General features: G+C 37.2%; 1 protein-coding gene across 3 annotated transcripts in view; it reads left to right on the top strand.

Moving 5' to 3' along the window:
* Positions 1–32: 32 nt before the first annotated feature.
* IPMK (inositol polyphosphate multikinase) overlaps positions 33–18,656 on the top strand; it is a 48,433-nt gene continuing 29,809 nt past the window's right edge. For 2 of the 3 annotated variants that reach the window (XM_059397439.1, XM_059397437.1), the window contains exons 1-4: positions 33–183; positions 600–769; positions 1,380–1,584; positions 13,899–13,993. In XM_059397439.1, coding sequence (XP_059253422.1) covers positions 743–769; positions 1,380–1,584; positions 13,899–13,993 — 327 coding nt within the window. In that variant the 5' untranslated portion in view covers positions 33–183; positions 600–742. The remainder of the gene's footprint in view (positions 184–599; positions 770–1,379; positions 1,585–13,898; positions 13,994–18,656) is intronic. The other variant, XM_059397438.1, reaches the window with a different exon arrangement.

Raw genomic sequence — 18,656 nt, 5'->3', positions numbered from 1 at the left:
AAAGTAGGGAGGAGAAGACCTAGAGTGGTAGCAACTGAGTGTGCGCAGTCGTAGGGGGCGGAGTCCTGGAGCCTGGGGCAGGGCTTGGAGAATAGAGATTCCAGGCCAGATTTAAGTCTTTTACAGGTGTGCGGGTTTCTTACGGCGAAGGACAGGTGCTGGTAGTACACTTGACATAATCAGGTATCTAAGATTTTATCTACAGTTTTCTTGCTCAGTTCGGCCACGACCAGTTTCCATTATAAAATGCCAGTGGCAGACAAGTCCTATTTTAGAACCTCACCTCGCTCTCCATGTACGTCACTTTCTAATGCTTTAGAGCCAGTTATCCATTGAGGACCCTGGAACCGCGCTAGGGGCTGAGTAGGAGAAACAAAGCGGCTTATTTCTTCAAAAAAAAGTGTACTCGAAAAGATACTAAGATTATTCTCTATCTCCTACAGTCTGCAATTAGTGTCAGTTACAAAATATTTTATAAAAGCGGTTTAGGGGCCCAAATTTGGGGAGGGGGGTTAGAATTAACTCAAAGGATGTTTTGAAGGTGCATTTTCTAAGAAGCTGCTTGTTTTTACTATTCTTGTTTCCATGCGGGATGGGAGCTGGAGGAAGTTGATTGCAGGTAGCCTCCCAAGCCACGGCACCACGGCCTCCCAATTCTCAACACGTGACTGATTGCTCCTCACACCTGGAAGCCCCTGGAGTCTTTGAGCCGGACCCCAGGAAGCGCTGAAACGCCCACTGAATGAATGAAGCTACGATAGCCCGGCTGGTACTGTAAAGCCAGCTCGGCGGTGGGGGGGTGGGGGTGGTGAGAAAGACCGCGAGGGCCCTTGCCCCATCCGGTAGCCTTCGGTGCGCGCTGACTGCGCCGGGCTCCCGCCCCGCTGCAGGGGGTCCCGTCGGGCAGCTTCTGGGCATGCTCAGTAGCAGCGGCGGCAGCGGGTCGCGCAGTCGGAAGCTCGCCGCTGCGGCGGCGGTGCAGGCGGCGCTGACGCGCTCGGCAGCTGAGGGGACTGGAGGACGGCGGGAGGGGGCGGGGGCGCAGGAGGTGGGGCCGCCCTCGCCGTCAGGGCCCCAGGGAGAGCGGGGCGCCGCCGCGGCCGCCGCTCCTCGGCTCGGTTCCGTTTCCAGGGCTGAGCCGGCAACGGTAGCCGCAGCGGCAGAGCAGCAGGAGTCGGGAGCCGCGCTCCGCTGAGAGTCGGGCAGGGGAGCGCTCGCGCTTCCGCGGCGTCATGGGCCCCCTTCCCGGGCCTCAACGGGCACCAGCCGCGGGAACCCCCGGGCCTCCTCGCGGCCAAGCCTAAGCGACCCTCGGGTTCTCCGGCTCCCCCTCCTTCCGCCTTATTTTTTTCCTGCTCTCACTGCGGCTGTACCTTCAGCTTCGGCTCTCCGTTATGGCAACGGAGCCGCCTTCCCCCCTCCGACTTGAGGCGCCCGGCCCCCCAGAAATGCGGACCCCACCGGTGAGCGAAGCCCCCCCCGAGGGCACCCCGAAGCCGGCAGGCGGCAGGCTCTGCTTCCTCAACGGATGCGTGCCCCTCTCGCATCAGGTGGCTGGGCACATGTACGGGAAAGACAAAGTGGGTAAGTGGGGGGTGGCGTGGGGCTCGCCGCTCCGCTTTCGCTTGTGTGAGCCCCCGGCCGGCCGAGGCAGCTTGGCGCTCACTGGCTGGGCTAGACTCCCCTCCGGTTTGCGCACAGCACCCCAGGCCTATTCCACTGTCCCCCGTAGCCTCGAGACCTGTGCAGCAGAGGCTCGAAAGGGAGGGGAGATTTCTAGGGTGGGGGGGCGTCAGGGCAGCAGCGGGAGGTGGTGGGGGAGAGGAGTGCCTGGTCTTCCCAAGAGGGTGGTTGTTGATTGGAGACGGGGTTATAAGTGAAAAATAGGAACTTACTGAACGGGGAAGTGAATTCTCCCCTGAGCACAAGGTCTGTTTATTATAGGCGGGGAGCAATTGCACAAGAAAAGGAATGAAATGCAGATGATGCTAATCTAGTTGTTTCTCTCCTGTGTGCAGCTGCATAGCTGGAGGGGAAGAAAAAACACAGGGCTTATTTCACTTACTTATTTACTGGGAACGTTTTATTGGCTTACCCAGGATCTTTCTTCCCATTCCTTTGAGAGGTTTTTCTGGTGTCTCCTGGGTTTTTCAGGAGGCGTGGTTCCGGTAATGCAGAAACTCGAATTCGTGATAGGAAATATACCCTGCTGTTACTAGAAAGGTACACAGTTAAGGCATTCAATTATTCTTGATTATCTTTTTAAGACTGTGTCATGGTCTGTGTAACACATTTTGTGAGCCCACCACGTTTAAAGCACAATGTAGGACCTATCGCAGTTGGTTCTCTTGGTGATGTAAAAGTTGAGTTTAGGAACCGTAATTCACCTAGTTTACTCACACTCCTTCTCCGGGCCATGATTACTTGGGGAATCTGATGTATGAGTATGTGAGTAATGCAGATCTTAGACTTAGAAACCATGAGATACAGTTTGGTTTATGTTAGTAAAATGATTCGGGCTTAGGGTAGTAAGATAATATTGACATTTTTAGAAGAGTAACTGAGGCTGAGCCTGGTTAAGTGGCAAGCCTGAAGTTACGTCACTGCGTGTTAGAATGGGGAAACCAAGCGTCATGCCTCAGAGCACTGTACATCGTGTATTGTTCTTGCAGATAACTCATCCAACAGGGATTTTTGAAAGTGGATGAGTATTTGTTTGAATCTTTGTATGTATGTTATTTCTCAAGGAGCGGTATTTCTTCCTGCTTTTATCTTTACCCACCTTTCTTTTTTTTCATGGTGAAAGTTAGGTGTTAATGATGTCATGTAGACTCTGCCTTTGTCCCCACTGAACTGTGAGTTCCTTTAAGTTAGGGACCAAATCTGTTTATCCTCATAGCCTTGTCCTGGGATTGGGGCTTAGTTAAATTGAGAAATGTTGAAAGAGTGAAAAATGACAGTTCTTTTAGTTCACAAAGGCAAGGAAACAAATATAGTTCTCAAGGTACTTAGCCTAGATGTAAGGAAACAACTTAAGATGCTTTGCACAGACACATTCTTGTGTGTGTCTCTTCTGGTATTGAAAGTTTGAGAGTAATTATGGAATTATTGTTAGTAAATTTATACTGCATACCTACTGATTTATTTTAATGAATTGTAATGATAATATTCCTAATAGTATTTTAGAAGCCTTAAAAAAATAATTGTTTTCCTAAGGGTCCCTAGAGATTGACTCATGTACAAAGGAAAATAGATAAAATACCCCAGAATACACACAATTTCAATGGTGATTGTCATTTGAGAGTGTAACCACTGCTTATCAAAGTGTGTAATAGTGAACCTATTCAGCCTATTCACAAATGTACTCTAAATGTGACTTTATACCACATTGCAAACAGTGGCTGAAAGTTGTTTTGGCACCCAAATTACCTAATTGAAGGAGTAGTTAAGATTCTAAAAGTCCTTAATTTTATTTATTATTGCATTCAATTTAAAAAATTTTGTAGGATACTCTTGACTAGGGATTGTCTGTATCACTAGTGCACAATGCCTCGAACATACTGTGCTAGCAACCTAATAAATATTTTATTGAATTTAATTCATAGTTATTTACACAGCCTAGTATATGTTATTAATGAAAGGACACCTGAATGATGATAATCTTATGTATTCATAAAATGGATAACAAGATGCTCAGTAATTCAAAGTTCAAGAATTTGTTGTGTCTCTCTACTATCATAAATCACTTACAGTTGTAAAGTACTTTGTGTAGATTATACTTTGGCTTGGCTGTCAACTGAAATTTTCAGAGTAAATTTTCTTAAAGACATTGTGTAGATATTTGTTTTGCCTTTTAAAATTTTTCTTACTACCATTAACTAAGGGTTTTTCAGTTTTGGATTGATAATCTATCTTACCTATTTCCAAAAAGAAGTTGTTGGCTTTGTTAAATTAAAAATTAAAAACATGAAACCAATTGCACAAAAGTACTTGAATGTAAAAATAGATCTTGTTATAGTTGAGTAATAAGAACATGTTATATTTCTGCTATCAGAGTAATATTTTGTGTTCTTCACTGAAGTATGATTTCAGTCTTATATCTAAGAATACAAAGTGTTGGTTTTTTAATTGTAAAAGTAGTACATAATCTTTTAGGAAAAAAATTCAAATGGTATAATAGTACCCTTCTTCCTACTCTCCCTCTCTTATAGGTAGTCACTGGTAACTATTCCTGGTGCAACTTCTCAGGTTTTTGTTTCTGGGCCCATATGTAAATACACTAACAGAACTCTAATTTTTGTACAAATAGATATATTAGCAACTTTTTTTTTTTAAAGATTTTATTTATTTATTTGATAGAGATCACAAGTAGGCAGAGAGGCAGGCAGAGAGAGAGAGGAGGAAGCAGGCTCCCCGCTGAGCAGAGAGCCCAATGCAGGGGTGGTGGGAAGGGGTCTCCATCCCAGGACCCTGGGAACATGACCTGAGCCAAAGGCAGAGGCCTTAGCCCACTGAGCCACTCAGGCGCCGCGATATATCAGCAGCTTCTTAAAAATTCTGTATTATGTAGTATATCCATATTTTTGTATTCATAATACACTTTATATTTAAAAAAAAAAACTGGTGTATTCCATAGTGTGACTCTATCACAATTTATTCCAACAATTCCGTAATAGTGCATTTTTGTGCAATATAGTATACTTAACACATTGTGCAACATTATAGGGAGGTTTCACATTCTTAAGAGGGAGGAATTTGGTTTAAATTCCCAAAGCTCACCAAAGTTAGCATGAAATCCTTTTTCTGTTTTATTATTTAACATGTACCATCAATTTCTTTCAAAATTCCTTAAAGTTTCAAACAAATATTGAAATCCTGTATTTGTTTCCTGATCAAAGGATATAGAAATGAGGTGGTTAGGGTAAAAGAAGTATTTAAACTGGTGTTATCTATGTTGGCTTATGGTCTGTTTCATTAGATATGTTCTAAAACTAATTGACTTAAAATAATTTCAGACTTACAGGAAAGTTGCAAAGACAGTATAGAGAACTTAACATTTTATGGAATTTCTTTCTCTTGCATATTATTTATTGGGAGGAACTATTTGAGGATAGGTTGTATATATCTTGTCCCTTTATACAGTAATATGTCTGTGTATTTCTGTAACCATGGCATATTTATCAAATATATGAAATTTAACAGTGATACAGTGCCTTTATCCATAATCCATATTCTAATTTTGTCAGCTGTTCCAGTAATGTCTTTTATCATACTTGTTTTCCTCAGTCCAGGATTTAGTTAAAGATCATTTATTGCATTTAGTTGTCATGTCTCTCAGAATCCTTTAATTTGTAACAACTCCTCAGCCTTTATCTTTTATGACATTGTCATTTTTTAAGAATACCAACTAGTTATTTTATGAAATGGTCTTTAATTTGGATTTCTGATGGGTTATAAGATTCAGGTGATGTGTTTCTGACTGGATTATTATAGAAGTGTGTTCTCCTCAAGGTATCACATCTGGAGGCCTACAATGTCCATCTCTCCATTATTAGTGATATTTATTTTGATTATCTGGTCCAGTTGTGGTCAGGCTTCTCCAGCATGTAGTTAATATTTTTCACTTTGCAACTGATAAACTGTGGAGAGACACTTCGAGATCATGGACATATCCAGATCCTCCTCAGACTTCATCTTAGGTTTGGCATCTATTGGTGATTTTTGCCTGAAGCAGTCTTTACTCTGAAAGTTGAAAAATTGTGATTTTTCTCCCCAGTTCTATCACTACCTCTATTTATTTTCACAGTCAGCATTCTAAAAACAGCCCTCAATTTACTCCTGTATATGTCCTTTATTAATAGTTTGGACCCATAGATTCTTATTTTATAGTGTCATGACCCATTATAGAATGTATTTATTTTGGTGTTCAAATTGTCCCAGATTTGTTGAGTGGGAGTACTTCCTTCCTTTTTGTCACAAGTTATTTTAGACTTATACGTTCCCTTCCCAATTCTAGAGCCAGCAGTTGCTCTCAGGAGTCCTGGTTCATTTTCAGTGGGAAATGGTATTTTGAAACTAAGATCTGGGTGCTAGATGTGCTCATTGCTGTTGGAGTATTACTGCTTCTTGGCCCTTCCAAAGAACATAACTGAGAAGAATGTATAAATATTTAGAAATCATAATTTATACTGATATTTCCAATTTCTTTCCAGTACCACAGAGTTCTTTTCTTTCCTAATTCTAAATTTGTATTTCCTATCTACCTCAGTGAGAATCCTGGCTCGCAACACTGTTAATGTTCTTTTGGGTGTGTGTGTTTTTTGGTTTGTATGTTTTGCTTGTTCCTGTGATTTTCAGAATTTCTATACCTCTACTACTACAGAAAACAAACCTAGAATAAAGAATTCAAGATGAGATTCCCTTATACTAAGGGTATGTGGTTGGAAACACTTCAGAAGCTATTGGGTTAGGGGTTTGTGGGGTGAGGGGGGGTTGGTTATTTTCCCCCCTCTTCTCTAAAGTAATATTGTTTATTTGAAAAACAGTTGGATTCATTTGTGTTTAAATTCAGTTCCCTCCCTTCATTTTTATTTAATTATGTATTTTTGAATGTTTATAAAATTAACATTCTTCCAAAACTCAAAACTTTACAGAGAGATCTATCAGAAGTATCACTTCATTCTCTGTCACTCCACCCATTTCTCAACATCCTTTGTAGGTAACGAGTCTCATTTTCTGATTTATCCTTGCTAAGTTACTTGTTGCAAGAACATGCAGAGATATATATATAAATTTTTGTATTTTTCTTTCTTTCTGGCACAAAAAGTAGTACACTTTATCTACTGTTTTGCACTTCAATTTTAAACTTAATATATCTTAGAAATCAGTAGTATCAATTCATAGAGTGCTTCCTCATCCTTTTTAACAGTCAGTTGTACTCCATTGTGCATATATACCCCTGGATTTCTTGGATTTGCTTTTAGACTTGTATTTATTTTCATTGATTTGTTTATCATAGAAGTAATATCCCATTGTCTTAATTCAGTGAGGAATTGAGTATTAATGTATGGTGGAATAGCATCCTGTTTTCTTTTTTGAGATTGTCTTGATGATTTCTGATCCTTTGCATTTCCATATAGATTTTAAATCAACCTGTCATTTTTCCCAAGAAAAGGTAAGATTTTTGTGTTTGCTTTGAGTCTATAAGGTGCTATGGTGAAAATTGATTTCTTTATAGTACTTGCATCTTCCAATACATGAACATAGCAGATTTCTCCATTTATTTAGGCCTTCTTAAATTTCTCTTAGTCATAGTTTTCATTGTAGAGGTCTTATACAGCATTTGCTAGATTTTGCCCTAAGTATTTGATGCTACTATAAATTGTACTGCCTTTTTTAAGGAATTTTTATTTTATTTTGGGAAAATTTCAAACTGAAAAGTTGCAAGAATAGTATAATCAATTAATGTATACCATTCATCTAGGTTTACCTGTTATTAATATTTTGCCACATTAGCTTTATCACTTTCTACTTGATAATGATTTAGCAGAATCATTTAAGATTAAATTGCAGACATTATGACCCCTTTTCCTCTAAATAATTCCTAAAAATGAGAACATTCTCTTACCTAACCATGGTACAGTGATCAAATTGAGAATATTTAATATTAGGCTTTTGTCATTTTTTCCCCCTGTAATATCCATTGTAGCAATTTCCCCCATCCAAGACTGCATGTTGCATTTAGTTGTTAGGACTCTTTAGTTACTTATCATTTGGAACAGTTTTTCATTTTTTTTCTTTTATTTCATAACTGTGAAATACTTAAAGAGTATAGGCTTCGTCAGAACACTATTTGAGTTACATTGTATTTTTGAAGCACAGGATGTCAGTTGCATTACTGGTGATGTGACTTTGACAGCTTGGTTAGGTGATATGTGCCAAGTTTTCCACTGTGAAGTTTTCATTTTTTTTTTTATTGTAATTAAGTAATTTGAGAGGAATAAAAAAAAGACTGATGGAGACTTAAAATCCTGTTCCTCAGTTTTCATCCAGCGTTATAAGCATACATTGACGATATTTGACCAACTTATTACTGTGGTAGTTGCAAAATGGTAATAATTGTCATTCCTGTTAAATTTGTTAGTTGGCATTCTGCTTTAGGGAATTGTAGGTTTCCCTTCTCTCTCTCTCTTGCTTTCTTTCATTATAAGGATTTTTGCAGACTCTAGGCAATGGGTCTTATCCATTATTGTTACTACTTACATTGATGCTCATCTTGTCCCAAATTTGGGCAGTGGGAGCTTCTTCAGGCTGGTTACTTGGTCTTTTCAACATTTCCCATTTTTCCTTTTTTTTTTTTTTTTTAAGATTTTTATTTATTTATTTGACAGACAGAAATCACAAGTAGGCAGAGAGGCAGGCAGAGAGAGAGAGGAGAAAGCAGGCTCCCTGCTGAGCAGAAAGCCTGATGGGAGGCTCAGTCCCAGGACCCTGGGATCATGACCTGAGCCAAAGGCAGAGGCTTTAACCCACTGAGCCACCCAGGCACCCCTCCCAATTTTCTTTTGAAGCACTTTCTCACTTTCTAGCATAAAAAAGATGTTCTCTGTTTATCTTGTACTTTTTCTGTTCCAGCCCTGGAGCAAGCTTATTTTTCTTTAAGAACCTGGTTCCTTTAGGGAAGAATGGTATTTAAAAACCAGAGTATGGGCACTAGGTATACTCATTGGTCCTTGGGTATGGTTGCTGGTTTTCCTTAAGCAGATTGGACTAAGAGATACGTAATTTAATATTTTTAAAATTTGGGTTCATACCTATACCTATAATTTAAACCTAATACCACAGGGTTTTTCTTTACCTTCTCCTGTTTATATATCTCTTCTTTCTCTTTGAGAATTCTGTCTTATCCAAAATATCAACGTATTTACTCATACTGAAATATTTCAACCAACTTTGCATTCCTGGAATAAGTCCTCATGGTCGTGATAATATATTACTGGATTAAGTTTACTGATGTTTCATTAAATATTTTTATGACTGTGTTCATGAGGTCTATAATATTCTTTTAAGTCTGTTGGGATTTTTAAAAAGAATATGCTGGTTTCATAAAATTAGTGGGGAAATGTTCCCCACTTTCCTGTTTTCTAAAAAAAATTTGGGAAGAGTGCTATTATCTTTTTCTGTAAATGTTTGATAGAATTTACTGTTGAAACCATTTTGGCCTACAGTTATCTATAAAGATATTTAAAATTATGAATTCAGTGTTCTTCATAGACCTAGGGCAACTCAGGTTTTCTGCTTCTTGTGTTTTAATAATTTATGTGTAAAGGAGTTTATTCATTTTATTTAAGTTGGATTTATTGGTATGAAGTTCATAACTGTCTTATGACTTTAATGCTTATAGCATTTATTGTGACACCCCATCTTTCATTTATTCCTCACTATGGTAATTTGTTTTTTTCTTGCTCCATCTAGCTAGAGTTATATCAGTTTTATTGATCTCAGAGAATCTTTTTCATTGATTTTTTTTTTTTTCCTGTTGTCTATTCTTACTTCATTGTTTTTGTTTTTATTTGCTCCTGCCTTTCCACTTATTTTGGGTTAATATTTTACTTCTTTCTAGCATCTTAAGTTGGAACTCCCCCTTTCTTTTTCTTTTTTTCTAATATAAGTATTTAAAACTACTCATTTTCCTCTGAGTACTAAGCAGTACTTCAGTTACATTTCACAAATGTTGTTAGTTAGTTTTTATTATTATTTAGTTAAAAATGTTTTTTAATTTCCTTTGTGTATTTTGATCCATGGATTAACTACAAGTGTGTTTACTTCTCATCTCTTTGGTATTTTCCCAAATATCTTATTTCCATTATGGACAGAGAATATTCAGTCCTTTTAAATTTAAACTTTTTTTTTTTTTTTTAAATCATTTAGCACATGGTCAGTCTTGGTAAATGTTCCATTTGTACATGAAAAAATGTTCCATTTGTACATGAAAAAATGTCTATTCTGTTGGATATAGTATCCCGTAACTGTCAATGTGATTGTTTGATACTGTTGTTTAGTTTTATGTGTCACTACTAATGTTTTATCAATTTTTGAGAGAGTAATTGCAGGTTTGTCTCTCTTCTCAGTTCTGTCAGGTTTTTTTTTTTTTTTTTTGTCATTTATTTTGAAGTTCTTATTAGGTACACACATTTAGGATTGCTGTGTCTAAATGAATTGACTTATGAAATGTCCCTTTTTGCATAATACAGCATTCCTTTTTCTTGAGTTCTCTATTATTAACATAGTCTGATATATGGTAATAATAATATGTTAACTTTCTTATGAATGGTAGTTGCTAGTATAGTCCTTTTTCTTATCCTTTTACTTTTAACTCCTCTGTGTCTTTATATTTAAAATATCTAGGAGTTTGGGGGCGCCTGGGTGGCTCGGTGGATTATGTGTCTGCCTTCACGTCAGGTCATGATATCAGGGTCCTGGGATCGAGCCCTGCATCGGGCTCTCTGCTCAGCGGGGAGCCTGCTTCCCCCTCTCTCTCTGCCTGCCTGTCTGCCTACTTGTGATCTCTCTCTCTGTGTCAAATAAATAAATAAAGTCTTTAAAAAAAGTCTAGTAGGAGTTTGTATTTTCTATCCTATTTAGAATTCCTGTCTCTGTGTTTTTAGTTTTTTTATTAGTTTTAGGACATTTTAGACATTGTCTTGTCAAGTATTTCCTCATACCCTTTCTGTCATTTAAAAACTTTTCCCTTCGTCTTTTTCAATAACTTGATAACATAATTGAGATTAAATAGAATGTATAATCATTTTAGTATATTTGAATTTTTCATGTCATATATTTTTTCTCATAATAAAAGCAGTGTGTTTATTATAGAAACTCCTGGAGAAAGTTACAAAAAAAGAAATAAAAATTACCTAGAAAGTTCTTGCCACAGATAGAAATTTTAACATGCACTTATTTTACATAGTTGTAATCCCACTACCTACATAATTTTTTCATTTTAGTAAAAAAAAAAAGCCCCACAACATTAAATTTACCATATTAATCATTTTAACCATACAGTACAGTAGTGCTAACTATACAAACATTTTTGTGCAACATATCTCTCAGAACTTTTTCATCTTGCAAAAGTGAAACTCTATTCCTTGAGCAACAAATTCCCCTCTCCCTTCCTCCAGGATCTGGAAACCAGCATTGTAATTGCCGTTTCTAAGAGTTTGACTACTTTAAATATCTTATGTAAGTGGAATCATGCAGTATTTGTATTTCTGTAACTGTCTCATTTCACTTAACATATGCCCTCCATGTTCATCCATACTGTAGCATGGAATGAAGAATTTCCTGTTTGAAGGCTGAAAAATATTCCATTATATGTATAGACCACATTTTTTAAATCTTTCATCTGTTGATAGACATTTAGGTTACTTCCACTTTTGGCTATTGTGAATAATGGCTTCAGTGAACATGAGTGTGCCTTTTCTTTTTTCTAGGATTCTAATAGTTATCTTAGGCTGTTCAGTATTATTCCACAGATTGTAGATGCTTTCTTCTAACTTTTTCCACTTTTTTTTTCTCCTGTTTGTGTTTCAGTTTGGGTAATTGCTGTTGACCTGTCAACAGCAATTCCTTCCTCTTCTATATTTTGATTCCTTCTATATTCTGATTCCTTCCTCTTCTATACTTTGTCTGCTTATGAGCCCATGGAAAGCATGTTTTTGTCTCTTTATTCTTTTTTCTTATTTTTTTTTAAATTTCTTTTTTTATTTGAGAGAGAGTGAGCAAGAGAGGAGGGAACACAAGCCAGGGAAGGGACAGAGGGAGAGAGGAGCAGACTCCCCACTGAGCAGGGAACCTGTTGGGGGACTGGATCCCAGATCTCTGGGATCATGACCTGAGCTGAAGGCAGACACTTGCCTGACTAAGCCACCCAGGTGCCACTCCCTTTTTCACGTCTAACATTCCATTTGTCTCTTAAGTTTCTGTACTGAAATTTCCCATCTTTGCATGCATGCTATTTACCTTTTCTGTTATAATCTTTAACATGTTAATTGTGGTTATTTAATTTCCTTTGATAATTCTGACATTTGTATCATCTCTGAAACTCTTCTATATGTTGCATCTTCTTTTGGTAGTGTTTTTTTCCCTTGCTTTTTCATATGTCTTGTAATATTTTATTAAATTCTGGACATCACATGTGAGACTGAAAGCAAACAGTATTTATAACTGAAATGAATGTACCTCTTCTGCTAGGCAGTTAGTGTTGGTGATTGAGCCAATCTAGTCCGGAATAGAGCCAAGTTTGAATTTTGTTATACTTTCTGTTATGAACTGAATGTTGTATTGCCCCAAATTCATACACTGAAGGAACAACCTTCTTCAGTATGATTGTATTTGGAGAGGGTCTTTGTGGGGATAATTAAGATTAATGAGGGCTTAAGGGTGGGCCTGACCCAAAAGGATGAATGTCCTTATAAAAAGAGATATGAGAGTATGTTTTTTCTCTCACTGTCTCCACCATGTGAGGTAAAAATAAGAAGGCAGCTGTCTACAGGCTAGGAAGAAAATTCTCACCGGTAGCTAAATAGGCTGTCATCTTGATCTGTGACTTCCAGCTACTAGAATTGTGAAAAAATAAATTTTTGTTGTTTAAGCCACTTAGTCTACAGTATTTTGTTATGGAAGCTAGAGCAGACTAATAACACCTTTAGTGCCCCTCAGGCTTGAAGTTTTTCTCTTGTAATCTTATGTTTAGAATGGGGTTGATTTGCCAGAGGAGTTTTCTCAACATTCCTGTTTAACCCTCTACTTTATGTCTTCTTTGTGTACTCAGGCTTCAGAGATAATTTTTCTCCATGTTCATGCCTTTTCTCCAAATGTAGGCTACTGTTGGCTTATTACTTGATAATTACCAGCCTGATGCAAGGCTGTAGGGGGTGTTTCTTGTTGTCTTGGTCAGCTTCAATATTAGGTAGGCCCTCTGACCCTGAGTCTTGGGATGGGATTTTTAGATTTCTGACTCTTAAGTGAAAGTAGAAGTCCAAGAGGTTTTTTTTGTTTTTTGTTTTTTAATTTAATTTTTTCAGTGAAGGAATTTTTTTTGACATAGTCTCTTTTTTTCCTTACGATACTTATTTGAGCCCTGTTGTGTTCTAACATGTGATTTGGTGAAAATCTCAGTATTTGAAAATTTAAGATTTTAGCATATAAATTTGGTAATGAGTGTTGTTGGTATAGGGACAGGACCAGTGCTAGTACATATGTGATGGCTTTAAGAAAAGGGTTCTCCTTTGAGTGGGCTGATAATGAGAAGTTGCCCCTTCCTGCTTCAGACTTGGTATCTGATTTCCATCCCCACTTTTCCCACTGGTTATGTGCCCTCAAACTATCTGTACGTAGTGCATCTGAATCAGGAAAAACTTTTAGTTGGTTTCTTATAATAAATGAGAAAAACTTATTAAAAAGTTATAAAATAGGAAGTTCATATAGTACCACCTTTAACATATTTGTTTTTTTCTGTATACAAGAGTGGAATCAGTTTACACTACTGCTTGTGATTTTTTTTAACTATAAATTACTTTCTCCCAGAAAGACTATTACTGAAGAATTTCTATAAAATTTAGAAATATATTCTAAATTTATTAGAAAGTCTGAGAGGGCTCTAAAGGGAATAGTAATTTGAGACAATAAAACCACACATCACAATTTGTGTTCTGGTGCTTTGCATATAACAAGCACTGAAATCTATTGGTTAAATGTTGAAATTTCTGAAATAAGGAAAACAGACCCCTTAATTTTTATGAAAGTGATTTATCTGTAACTTTAAGAACTCATTTATCTTGTGATACAAGGTATACCATTATCAAAGCATTAAAAAATAGCTGATTTTTGTTCTATAGGTATTCTGCAACATCCAGATGGCACAGTTTTGAAACAGTTACAGCCACCTCCAAGGGGTCCAAGAGAGCTGGAATTCTATAATATGGTAAGTGAGGTAAGGTTTGTTTCATTGTATTCAAAGAGTTTTTCGTAGTTCTCTGATGACTAGGTAAATTCATTTGACAGCATGTCCTGGTATATTGTATATGTGACTAAAATAAAAGCTTCATGAATATAATGTGTATCTCTACAGTCTAGTATTTTCCACTATACTTCATTTTTAAAATTTTATTTATTTATTTTAGAGCACACGCATGAGCAGGGGGGTAGGGAAAAGGCAGAGGGAGAGGAACTCGAATAGACTTCGTGCTGAGTGAAGAGCCCAACTCGGGACTTGATCTCACAACCCTGAGATCATAACCTGAGCTGAAATGAAGAGTCGGCTGCCCAACTGACTGAGCCAATCAGGTGCCCCTAGTCTACTTTATTTCTTAAAGATCCTTATTTCGATCTGCTAAATTGATTTCAATTAATGGATTTAGACCTACATTCTAAAAACCCCTTAATTGGGACACCTGGGTGGCTCAGTGGGTTAAGCTGCTGCCTTCAGCTCAGGTCATGATCTCAGGGGGATCCTGAGATCGAGTCCCCACATTGGGCTCCTTGCTTAGCAGGGAACCTGTTTCTCTGCCTCTGCCTGCCACTCTGCCTGCTTGTTTTCTCTCTCTCTCTCTCTCTCTGACAAAAATAAATAAATAAATACCCCTTAACTGAGAGCCCATTGCAGAAGTGCTGAATTTAAGTAAGTGTTTTTATTTTTACTACAGGACTTTTTTTAGAACCTTAAATGTGCTAATACATACTATGAATCTTTAAATTTGGGGAAAGGGACATGGCATACTTAACATCTAATTACCTCTATGAGTAGGAATACTTTTTAGTGCATTCACAGTGTTTTCAACTCTCAACTCTGTCTAGTTCCAAAATGTTTTCATCACACAAAACCCTGTACCTGTTAAGCCATCCCTGGCAACTGTTAATCTGCTTTCTATGGATTTACCTATTCAGGATATTTCATATAAAAATTTTTTTAAAAAGATTTTATTTATCTATCTGACAGAGAGAGATCACAAGTAGGCAGAGAGGCAAGCAGAGAGAGAGGGGGAAGCAGGCTCCCTGATGAGCAGAGAGCCGAAAGTGGGGCTCGATCGCAGGACCCTGAGATCATGACCTGAGCCAAAGGCAGAGGCTTAACCCACTGAACCATCCAGGTGCCCACAGGATATTTCATATAAATGGAATTATGTATAATATGGGCCTAGCCTGGTTTTTTAGCGTAGAGTTTTTTTCTTTTAAAGATTTATTTACTCATTTTAGAGGGAGAGAGAGCATGAGCAGGAGGTGGTGAGGATGAGGGAGCGAGAATGTCAAGCAGACTCTGTGCTGAGTGTGGAGCCCAACTTATGGCTCTGTCTCATGACCTGAGCTGAAACCAAGAATTGATTGCTTAACCAACTGCATTACCCAGGTACCCCTAGCATAATGTTTTTAAAGTTCATCCACGTTATAGTATGCATCAGTACTTTGTTCCTTTTTTTTGTTTTTTTCATTTTATTTTTTAAAATTTTTTTATAACCTGTATTATAATGTATTTTTATCCCCAGGGGTATAGGTCGGTGAATCGCCAGGTTTACACACTTCACAGCACTCACCATAGCACATACTCTCCCCATTGTCCATAAACTTTGTTCCTTTTTAAGGAAAAGTAACATTCCGTTTTACTTCCATACCCCATTTTGTTTATCCATTCACCCACTGATGGACATTTGGGTTGTTCTCATCTTTTGGCTTTTGTAAATAGTGTTGGCTATGTATATTTTTGCATTAGTGCTTGAATACCTGTTTCCAATTTTGGAATTGGTGGGTCATTTGAATATTCTACAGGAACTGTCAGTGTGTCCCAGAGGGGCTTTACCATTTTTTTATATTTTCACCAGCAATGTATGAAGTTTCCAGTTTCCCCTCATCCTCACCAATATTTGTCAGGGTTTTTGTTTGTTTTTAATGGCCATCCAAGTGAGTGTTGAAGTGGTTTTTATTTTTTTGTGGTTTTTGTTGTTGTTTTGTTTTGTTTTTGTTTTTGAGAGTGCAATGCTAATTTCATTGCAGTTTGTTTGGTTTGCAATTCCCTAATGGCTAATGATGTTGAGTATCTTTTCATGTACTTACTGACTATGTATATTTATTCTCTGGACTAATGTCTTTTCAAATCCTTTGCTTATTTTTTCATTGGGTGGTCTTTTTAATTTAGTTTTAGTTCTTTATGTATTTTAGATAAAAGTCCCTTATCAGGTAAATGATTTGCAGATATTTTCTTCCATTCTTTGGGTTGTCTTTTCACTTCCTTGGTAGTGATTAGAAGCACAAATGTTTTAAAAATTTGAAGTCCAATTCATCTGTTTTTTATTTTGTTGCTTGTGCTTTTGGTGTCATATCTAAAGTCATGAAGATTTATGCTTATTTTCATCTAAGAATTTTGTAGTTTTAGCTCATTTAGATGAAGTAGAAAAAAACAGTACAAGCCAAAACAAAAAACAAATACTAATATAAATGCTTTTCCAGTATTAACTTGTTTAATCCTCAGAAAAAACCTGTGAGTTAGGTTCTATATTATCCTCTTTTTATACCTATACATATGAAGGCATCATTAGTTGAAATAATTTTACCAAATCATTCAAATAGTTAATGATGGCCCTAGGATTTGAATGTACTCAGTCTAGCTCTTGAATATGTACTTTTAACTGCTACACATGCCCTCCTTTTTGAAGAATGTATTTTATATTCCCTCTGTAAAAGTCTTTTACATAATTTGTTCAGCTTACTCTTTGTACCTCATTTTTTGTTTCTGTCATAAATATTTTTTTGAATTGTTTCCCAATGATTGCTAATATATAGGAATGATATTTGTATTTCTTTTATCTAGTAATCTCATTGAACTATAACAGTTCTAATTGTTTCCTGTGTAGACAGTTAAAGCTATGGTGATTGGAAGGGTTTTTGTTGTTATTGTTGTTTAATATTTTATTTATTCATTTGATAGAGAGAGAGAGGGAAGCAGGTTCCCTGCCCAGCAGAGAGCCTGATGCAGGGCTCGGTCCCAGGACCCTTATATCATGACCTGAGCCAAAGGCAGAGGCTTAACCTACTGAGCCACTCAGGTGCCCCTGTTATTGTTCCTTTTGAATCCATATATTTCTTTTAAGTACTTCCAGTACAGTGGTGAATGGAAGTAGTGATGGGGGAAAGAAAGGGCATCTTCTTCTCATTTAAGAAAAGTACTTCTAAATTTCTCCTTTTAAGTATGGCTTTCTCTTAAGTTTCTGATACTTCTTCCCAGATTAAGGAAATTGCCTTCTGTGGGCGTCAAGACTGTCAAAATATGAAGGTACACTCTGTCAGTTTATTAGCACCACGCTCTAACCAGCTGAGCTAACCGGCCCACCCTCACTCTGTCAGTTTAATAAAAGGACTGTTTACAAAGGTGTGGTCACAGTTCAAGGCCACCTACAAGAGATAATGCTATATCATCTCTGGGCCTGAAAGGGCAAAGAAAGGGACTGGTTACTAGAACTAAGGGAAGGTAACTTTACTAGAAGGTATGAACTGAGAAGGAGGAAATTAAAGAAATAAATAACCTTACCTCAACACTTTTCCTACCCTCCACTATCTTGTACTATTAAGAGACACTGGTTACTAGAACTAAGGGAAGGTAACTTTACTAGAAGGTATGAACTGAGAAGGAGGAAATTAGAGAAGTAAATAACCTGACCTCAACACTTTTCCTACCCTCCACTATCTTGTACTATTAAGTCCATCACTGGTGGACAAGGGATGCCCACCGATCTAGTTGATTGAAGTTAGTTTCTTGGGAAAAGGGGAAGTTACACAACATCCATTCTATTTTTATTTCAAGAATGGGTATTGAATATTTTTCAGCTACCCTCTCTGTATCTATTGAAATGATTTTATGAGTTTCCTCTTTTAATCTGTTAATGTAAATGTCATAATAGATTTCTAATCTATTGTCACCTTTCATTTTTGGAGTAAAACCTACTTGTACATGTCCTTCTAATTTTTTCTTAATAATATGCATTACTGGATTTTGTTTGCTAGTGTTTTATTTAATATTTTTTCCACCTATTCCCAAAAATGAGATTAAATTATTTTATTGACATATTTTCCTTGTCTAACTTTGATATCAGATTTCTTATATCTTCATGAAAGGAGGGGCATTTCCTTTTCTATTTTATGGAAGAATTTCTATCAGATAAGGATTTTGTTCCTTAAGGGCTTTTTTAAAAAAAGATTTTATTCATTTATCTATTCGTTTTATTTATTTATTCATTCACCTATTCATTTTTAGAGATTTATTTATTTATTTTTATTTTTAGAAATTTATTTATTTCTGTTGAGCAGGGAGCCCAGTGTGGGGCTCAGTCCCAGGACCCTGGGATCATGACTTGAGCCAAAGGCAGACACTTAACAATAAGCCACCCAGGTGCCCCTCCTTAAGGACTCAGTAGAATTTAACTGTATCATTGTAGCCAGTTGTCTTTTTTTTTTCTTTTTAATATGCTTTTTTTTTTTTTTTTCCATTTCATTCCTTCTTTCCTGGATTTTTTTTTTAAAGATTTATTTGTTTATTTGAAAGAGAGAGAAAGTGTGAGCATGAGAAGGGGCAGAGGGAGAGAATATCGAAGCAGACTCCTGCTGAGCAT

Source organism: Mustela nigripes, chromosome 4, assembly GCF_022355385.1.
Source record: "Mustela nigripes isolate SB6536 chromosome 4, MUSNIG.SB6536, whole genome shotgun sequence".
NCBI lineage: Eukaryota > Metazoa > Chordata > Mammalia > Carnivora > Mustelidae > Mustela > Mustela nigripes.
The sequence above is the reverse complement of the archived record's forward strand: the minus strand, read 5'-3'. Positions and strand labels throughout refer to the sequence as shown.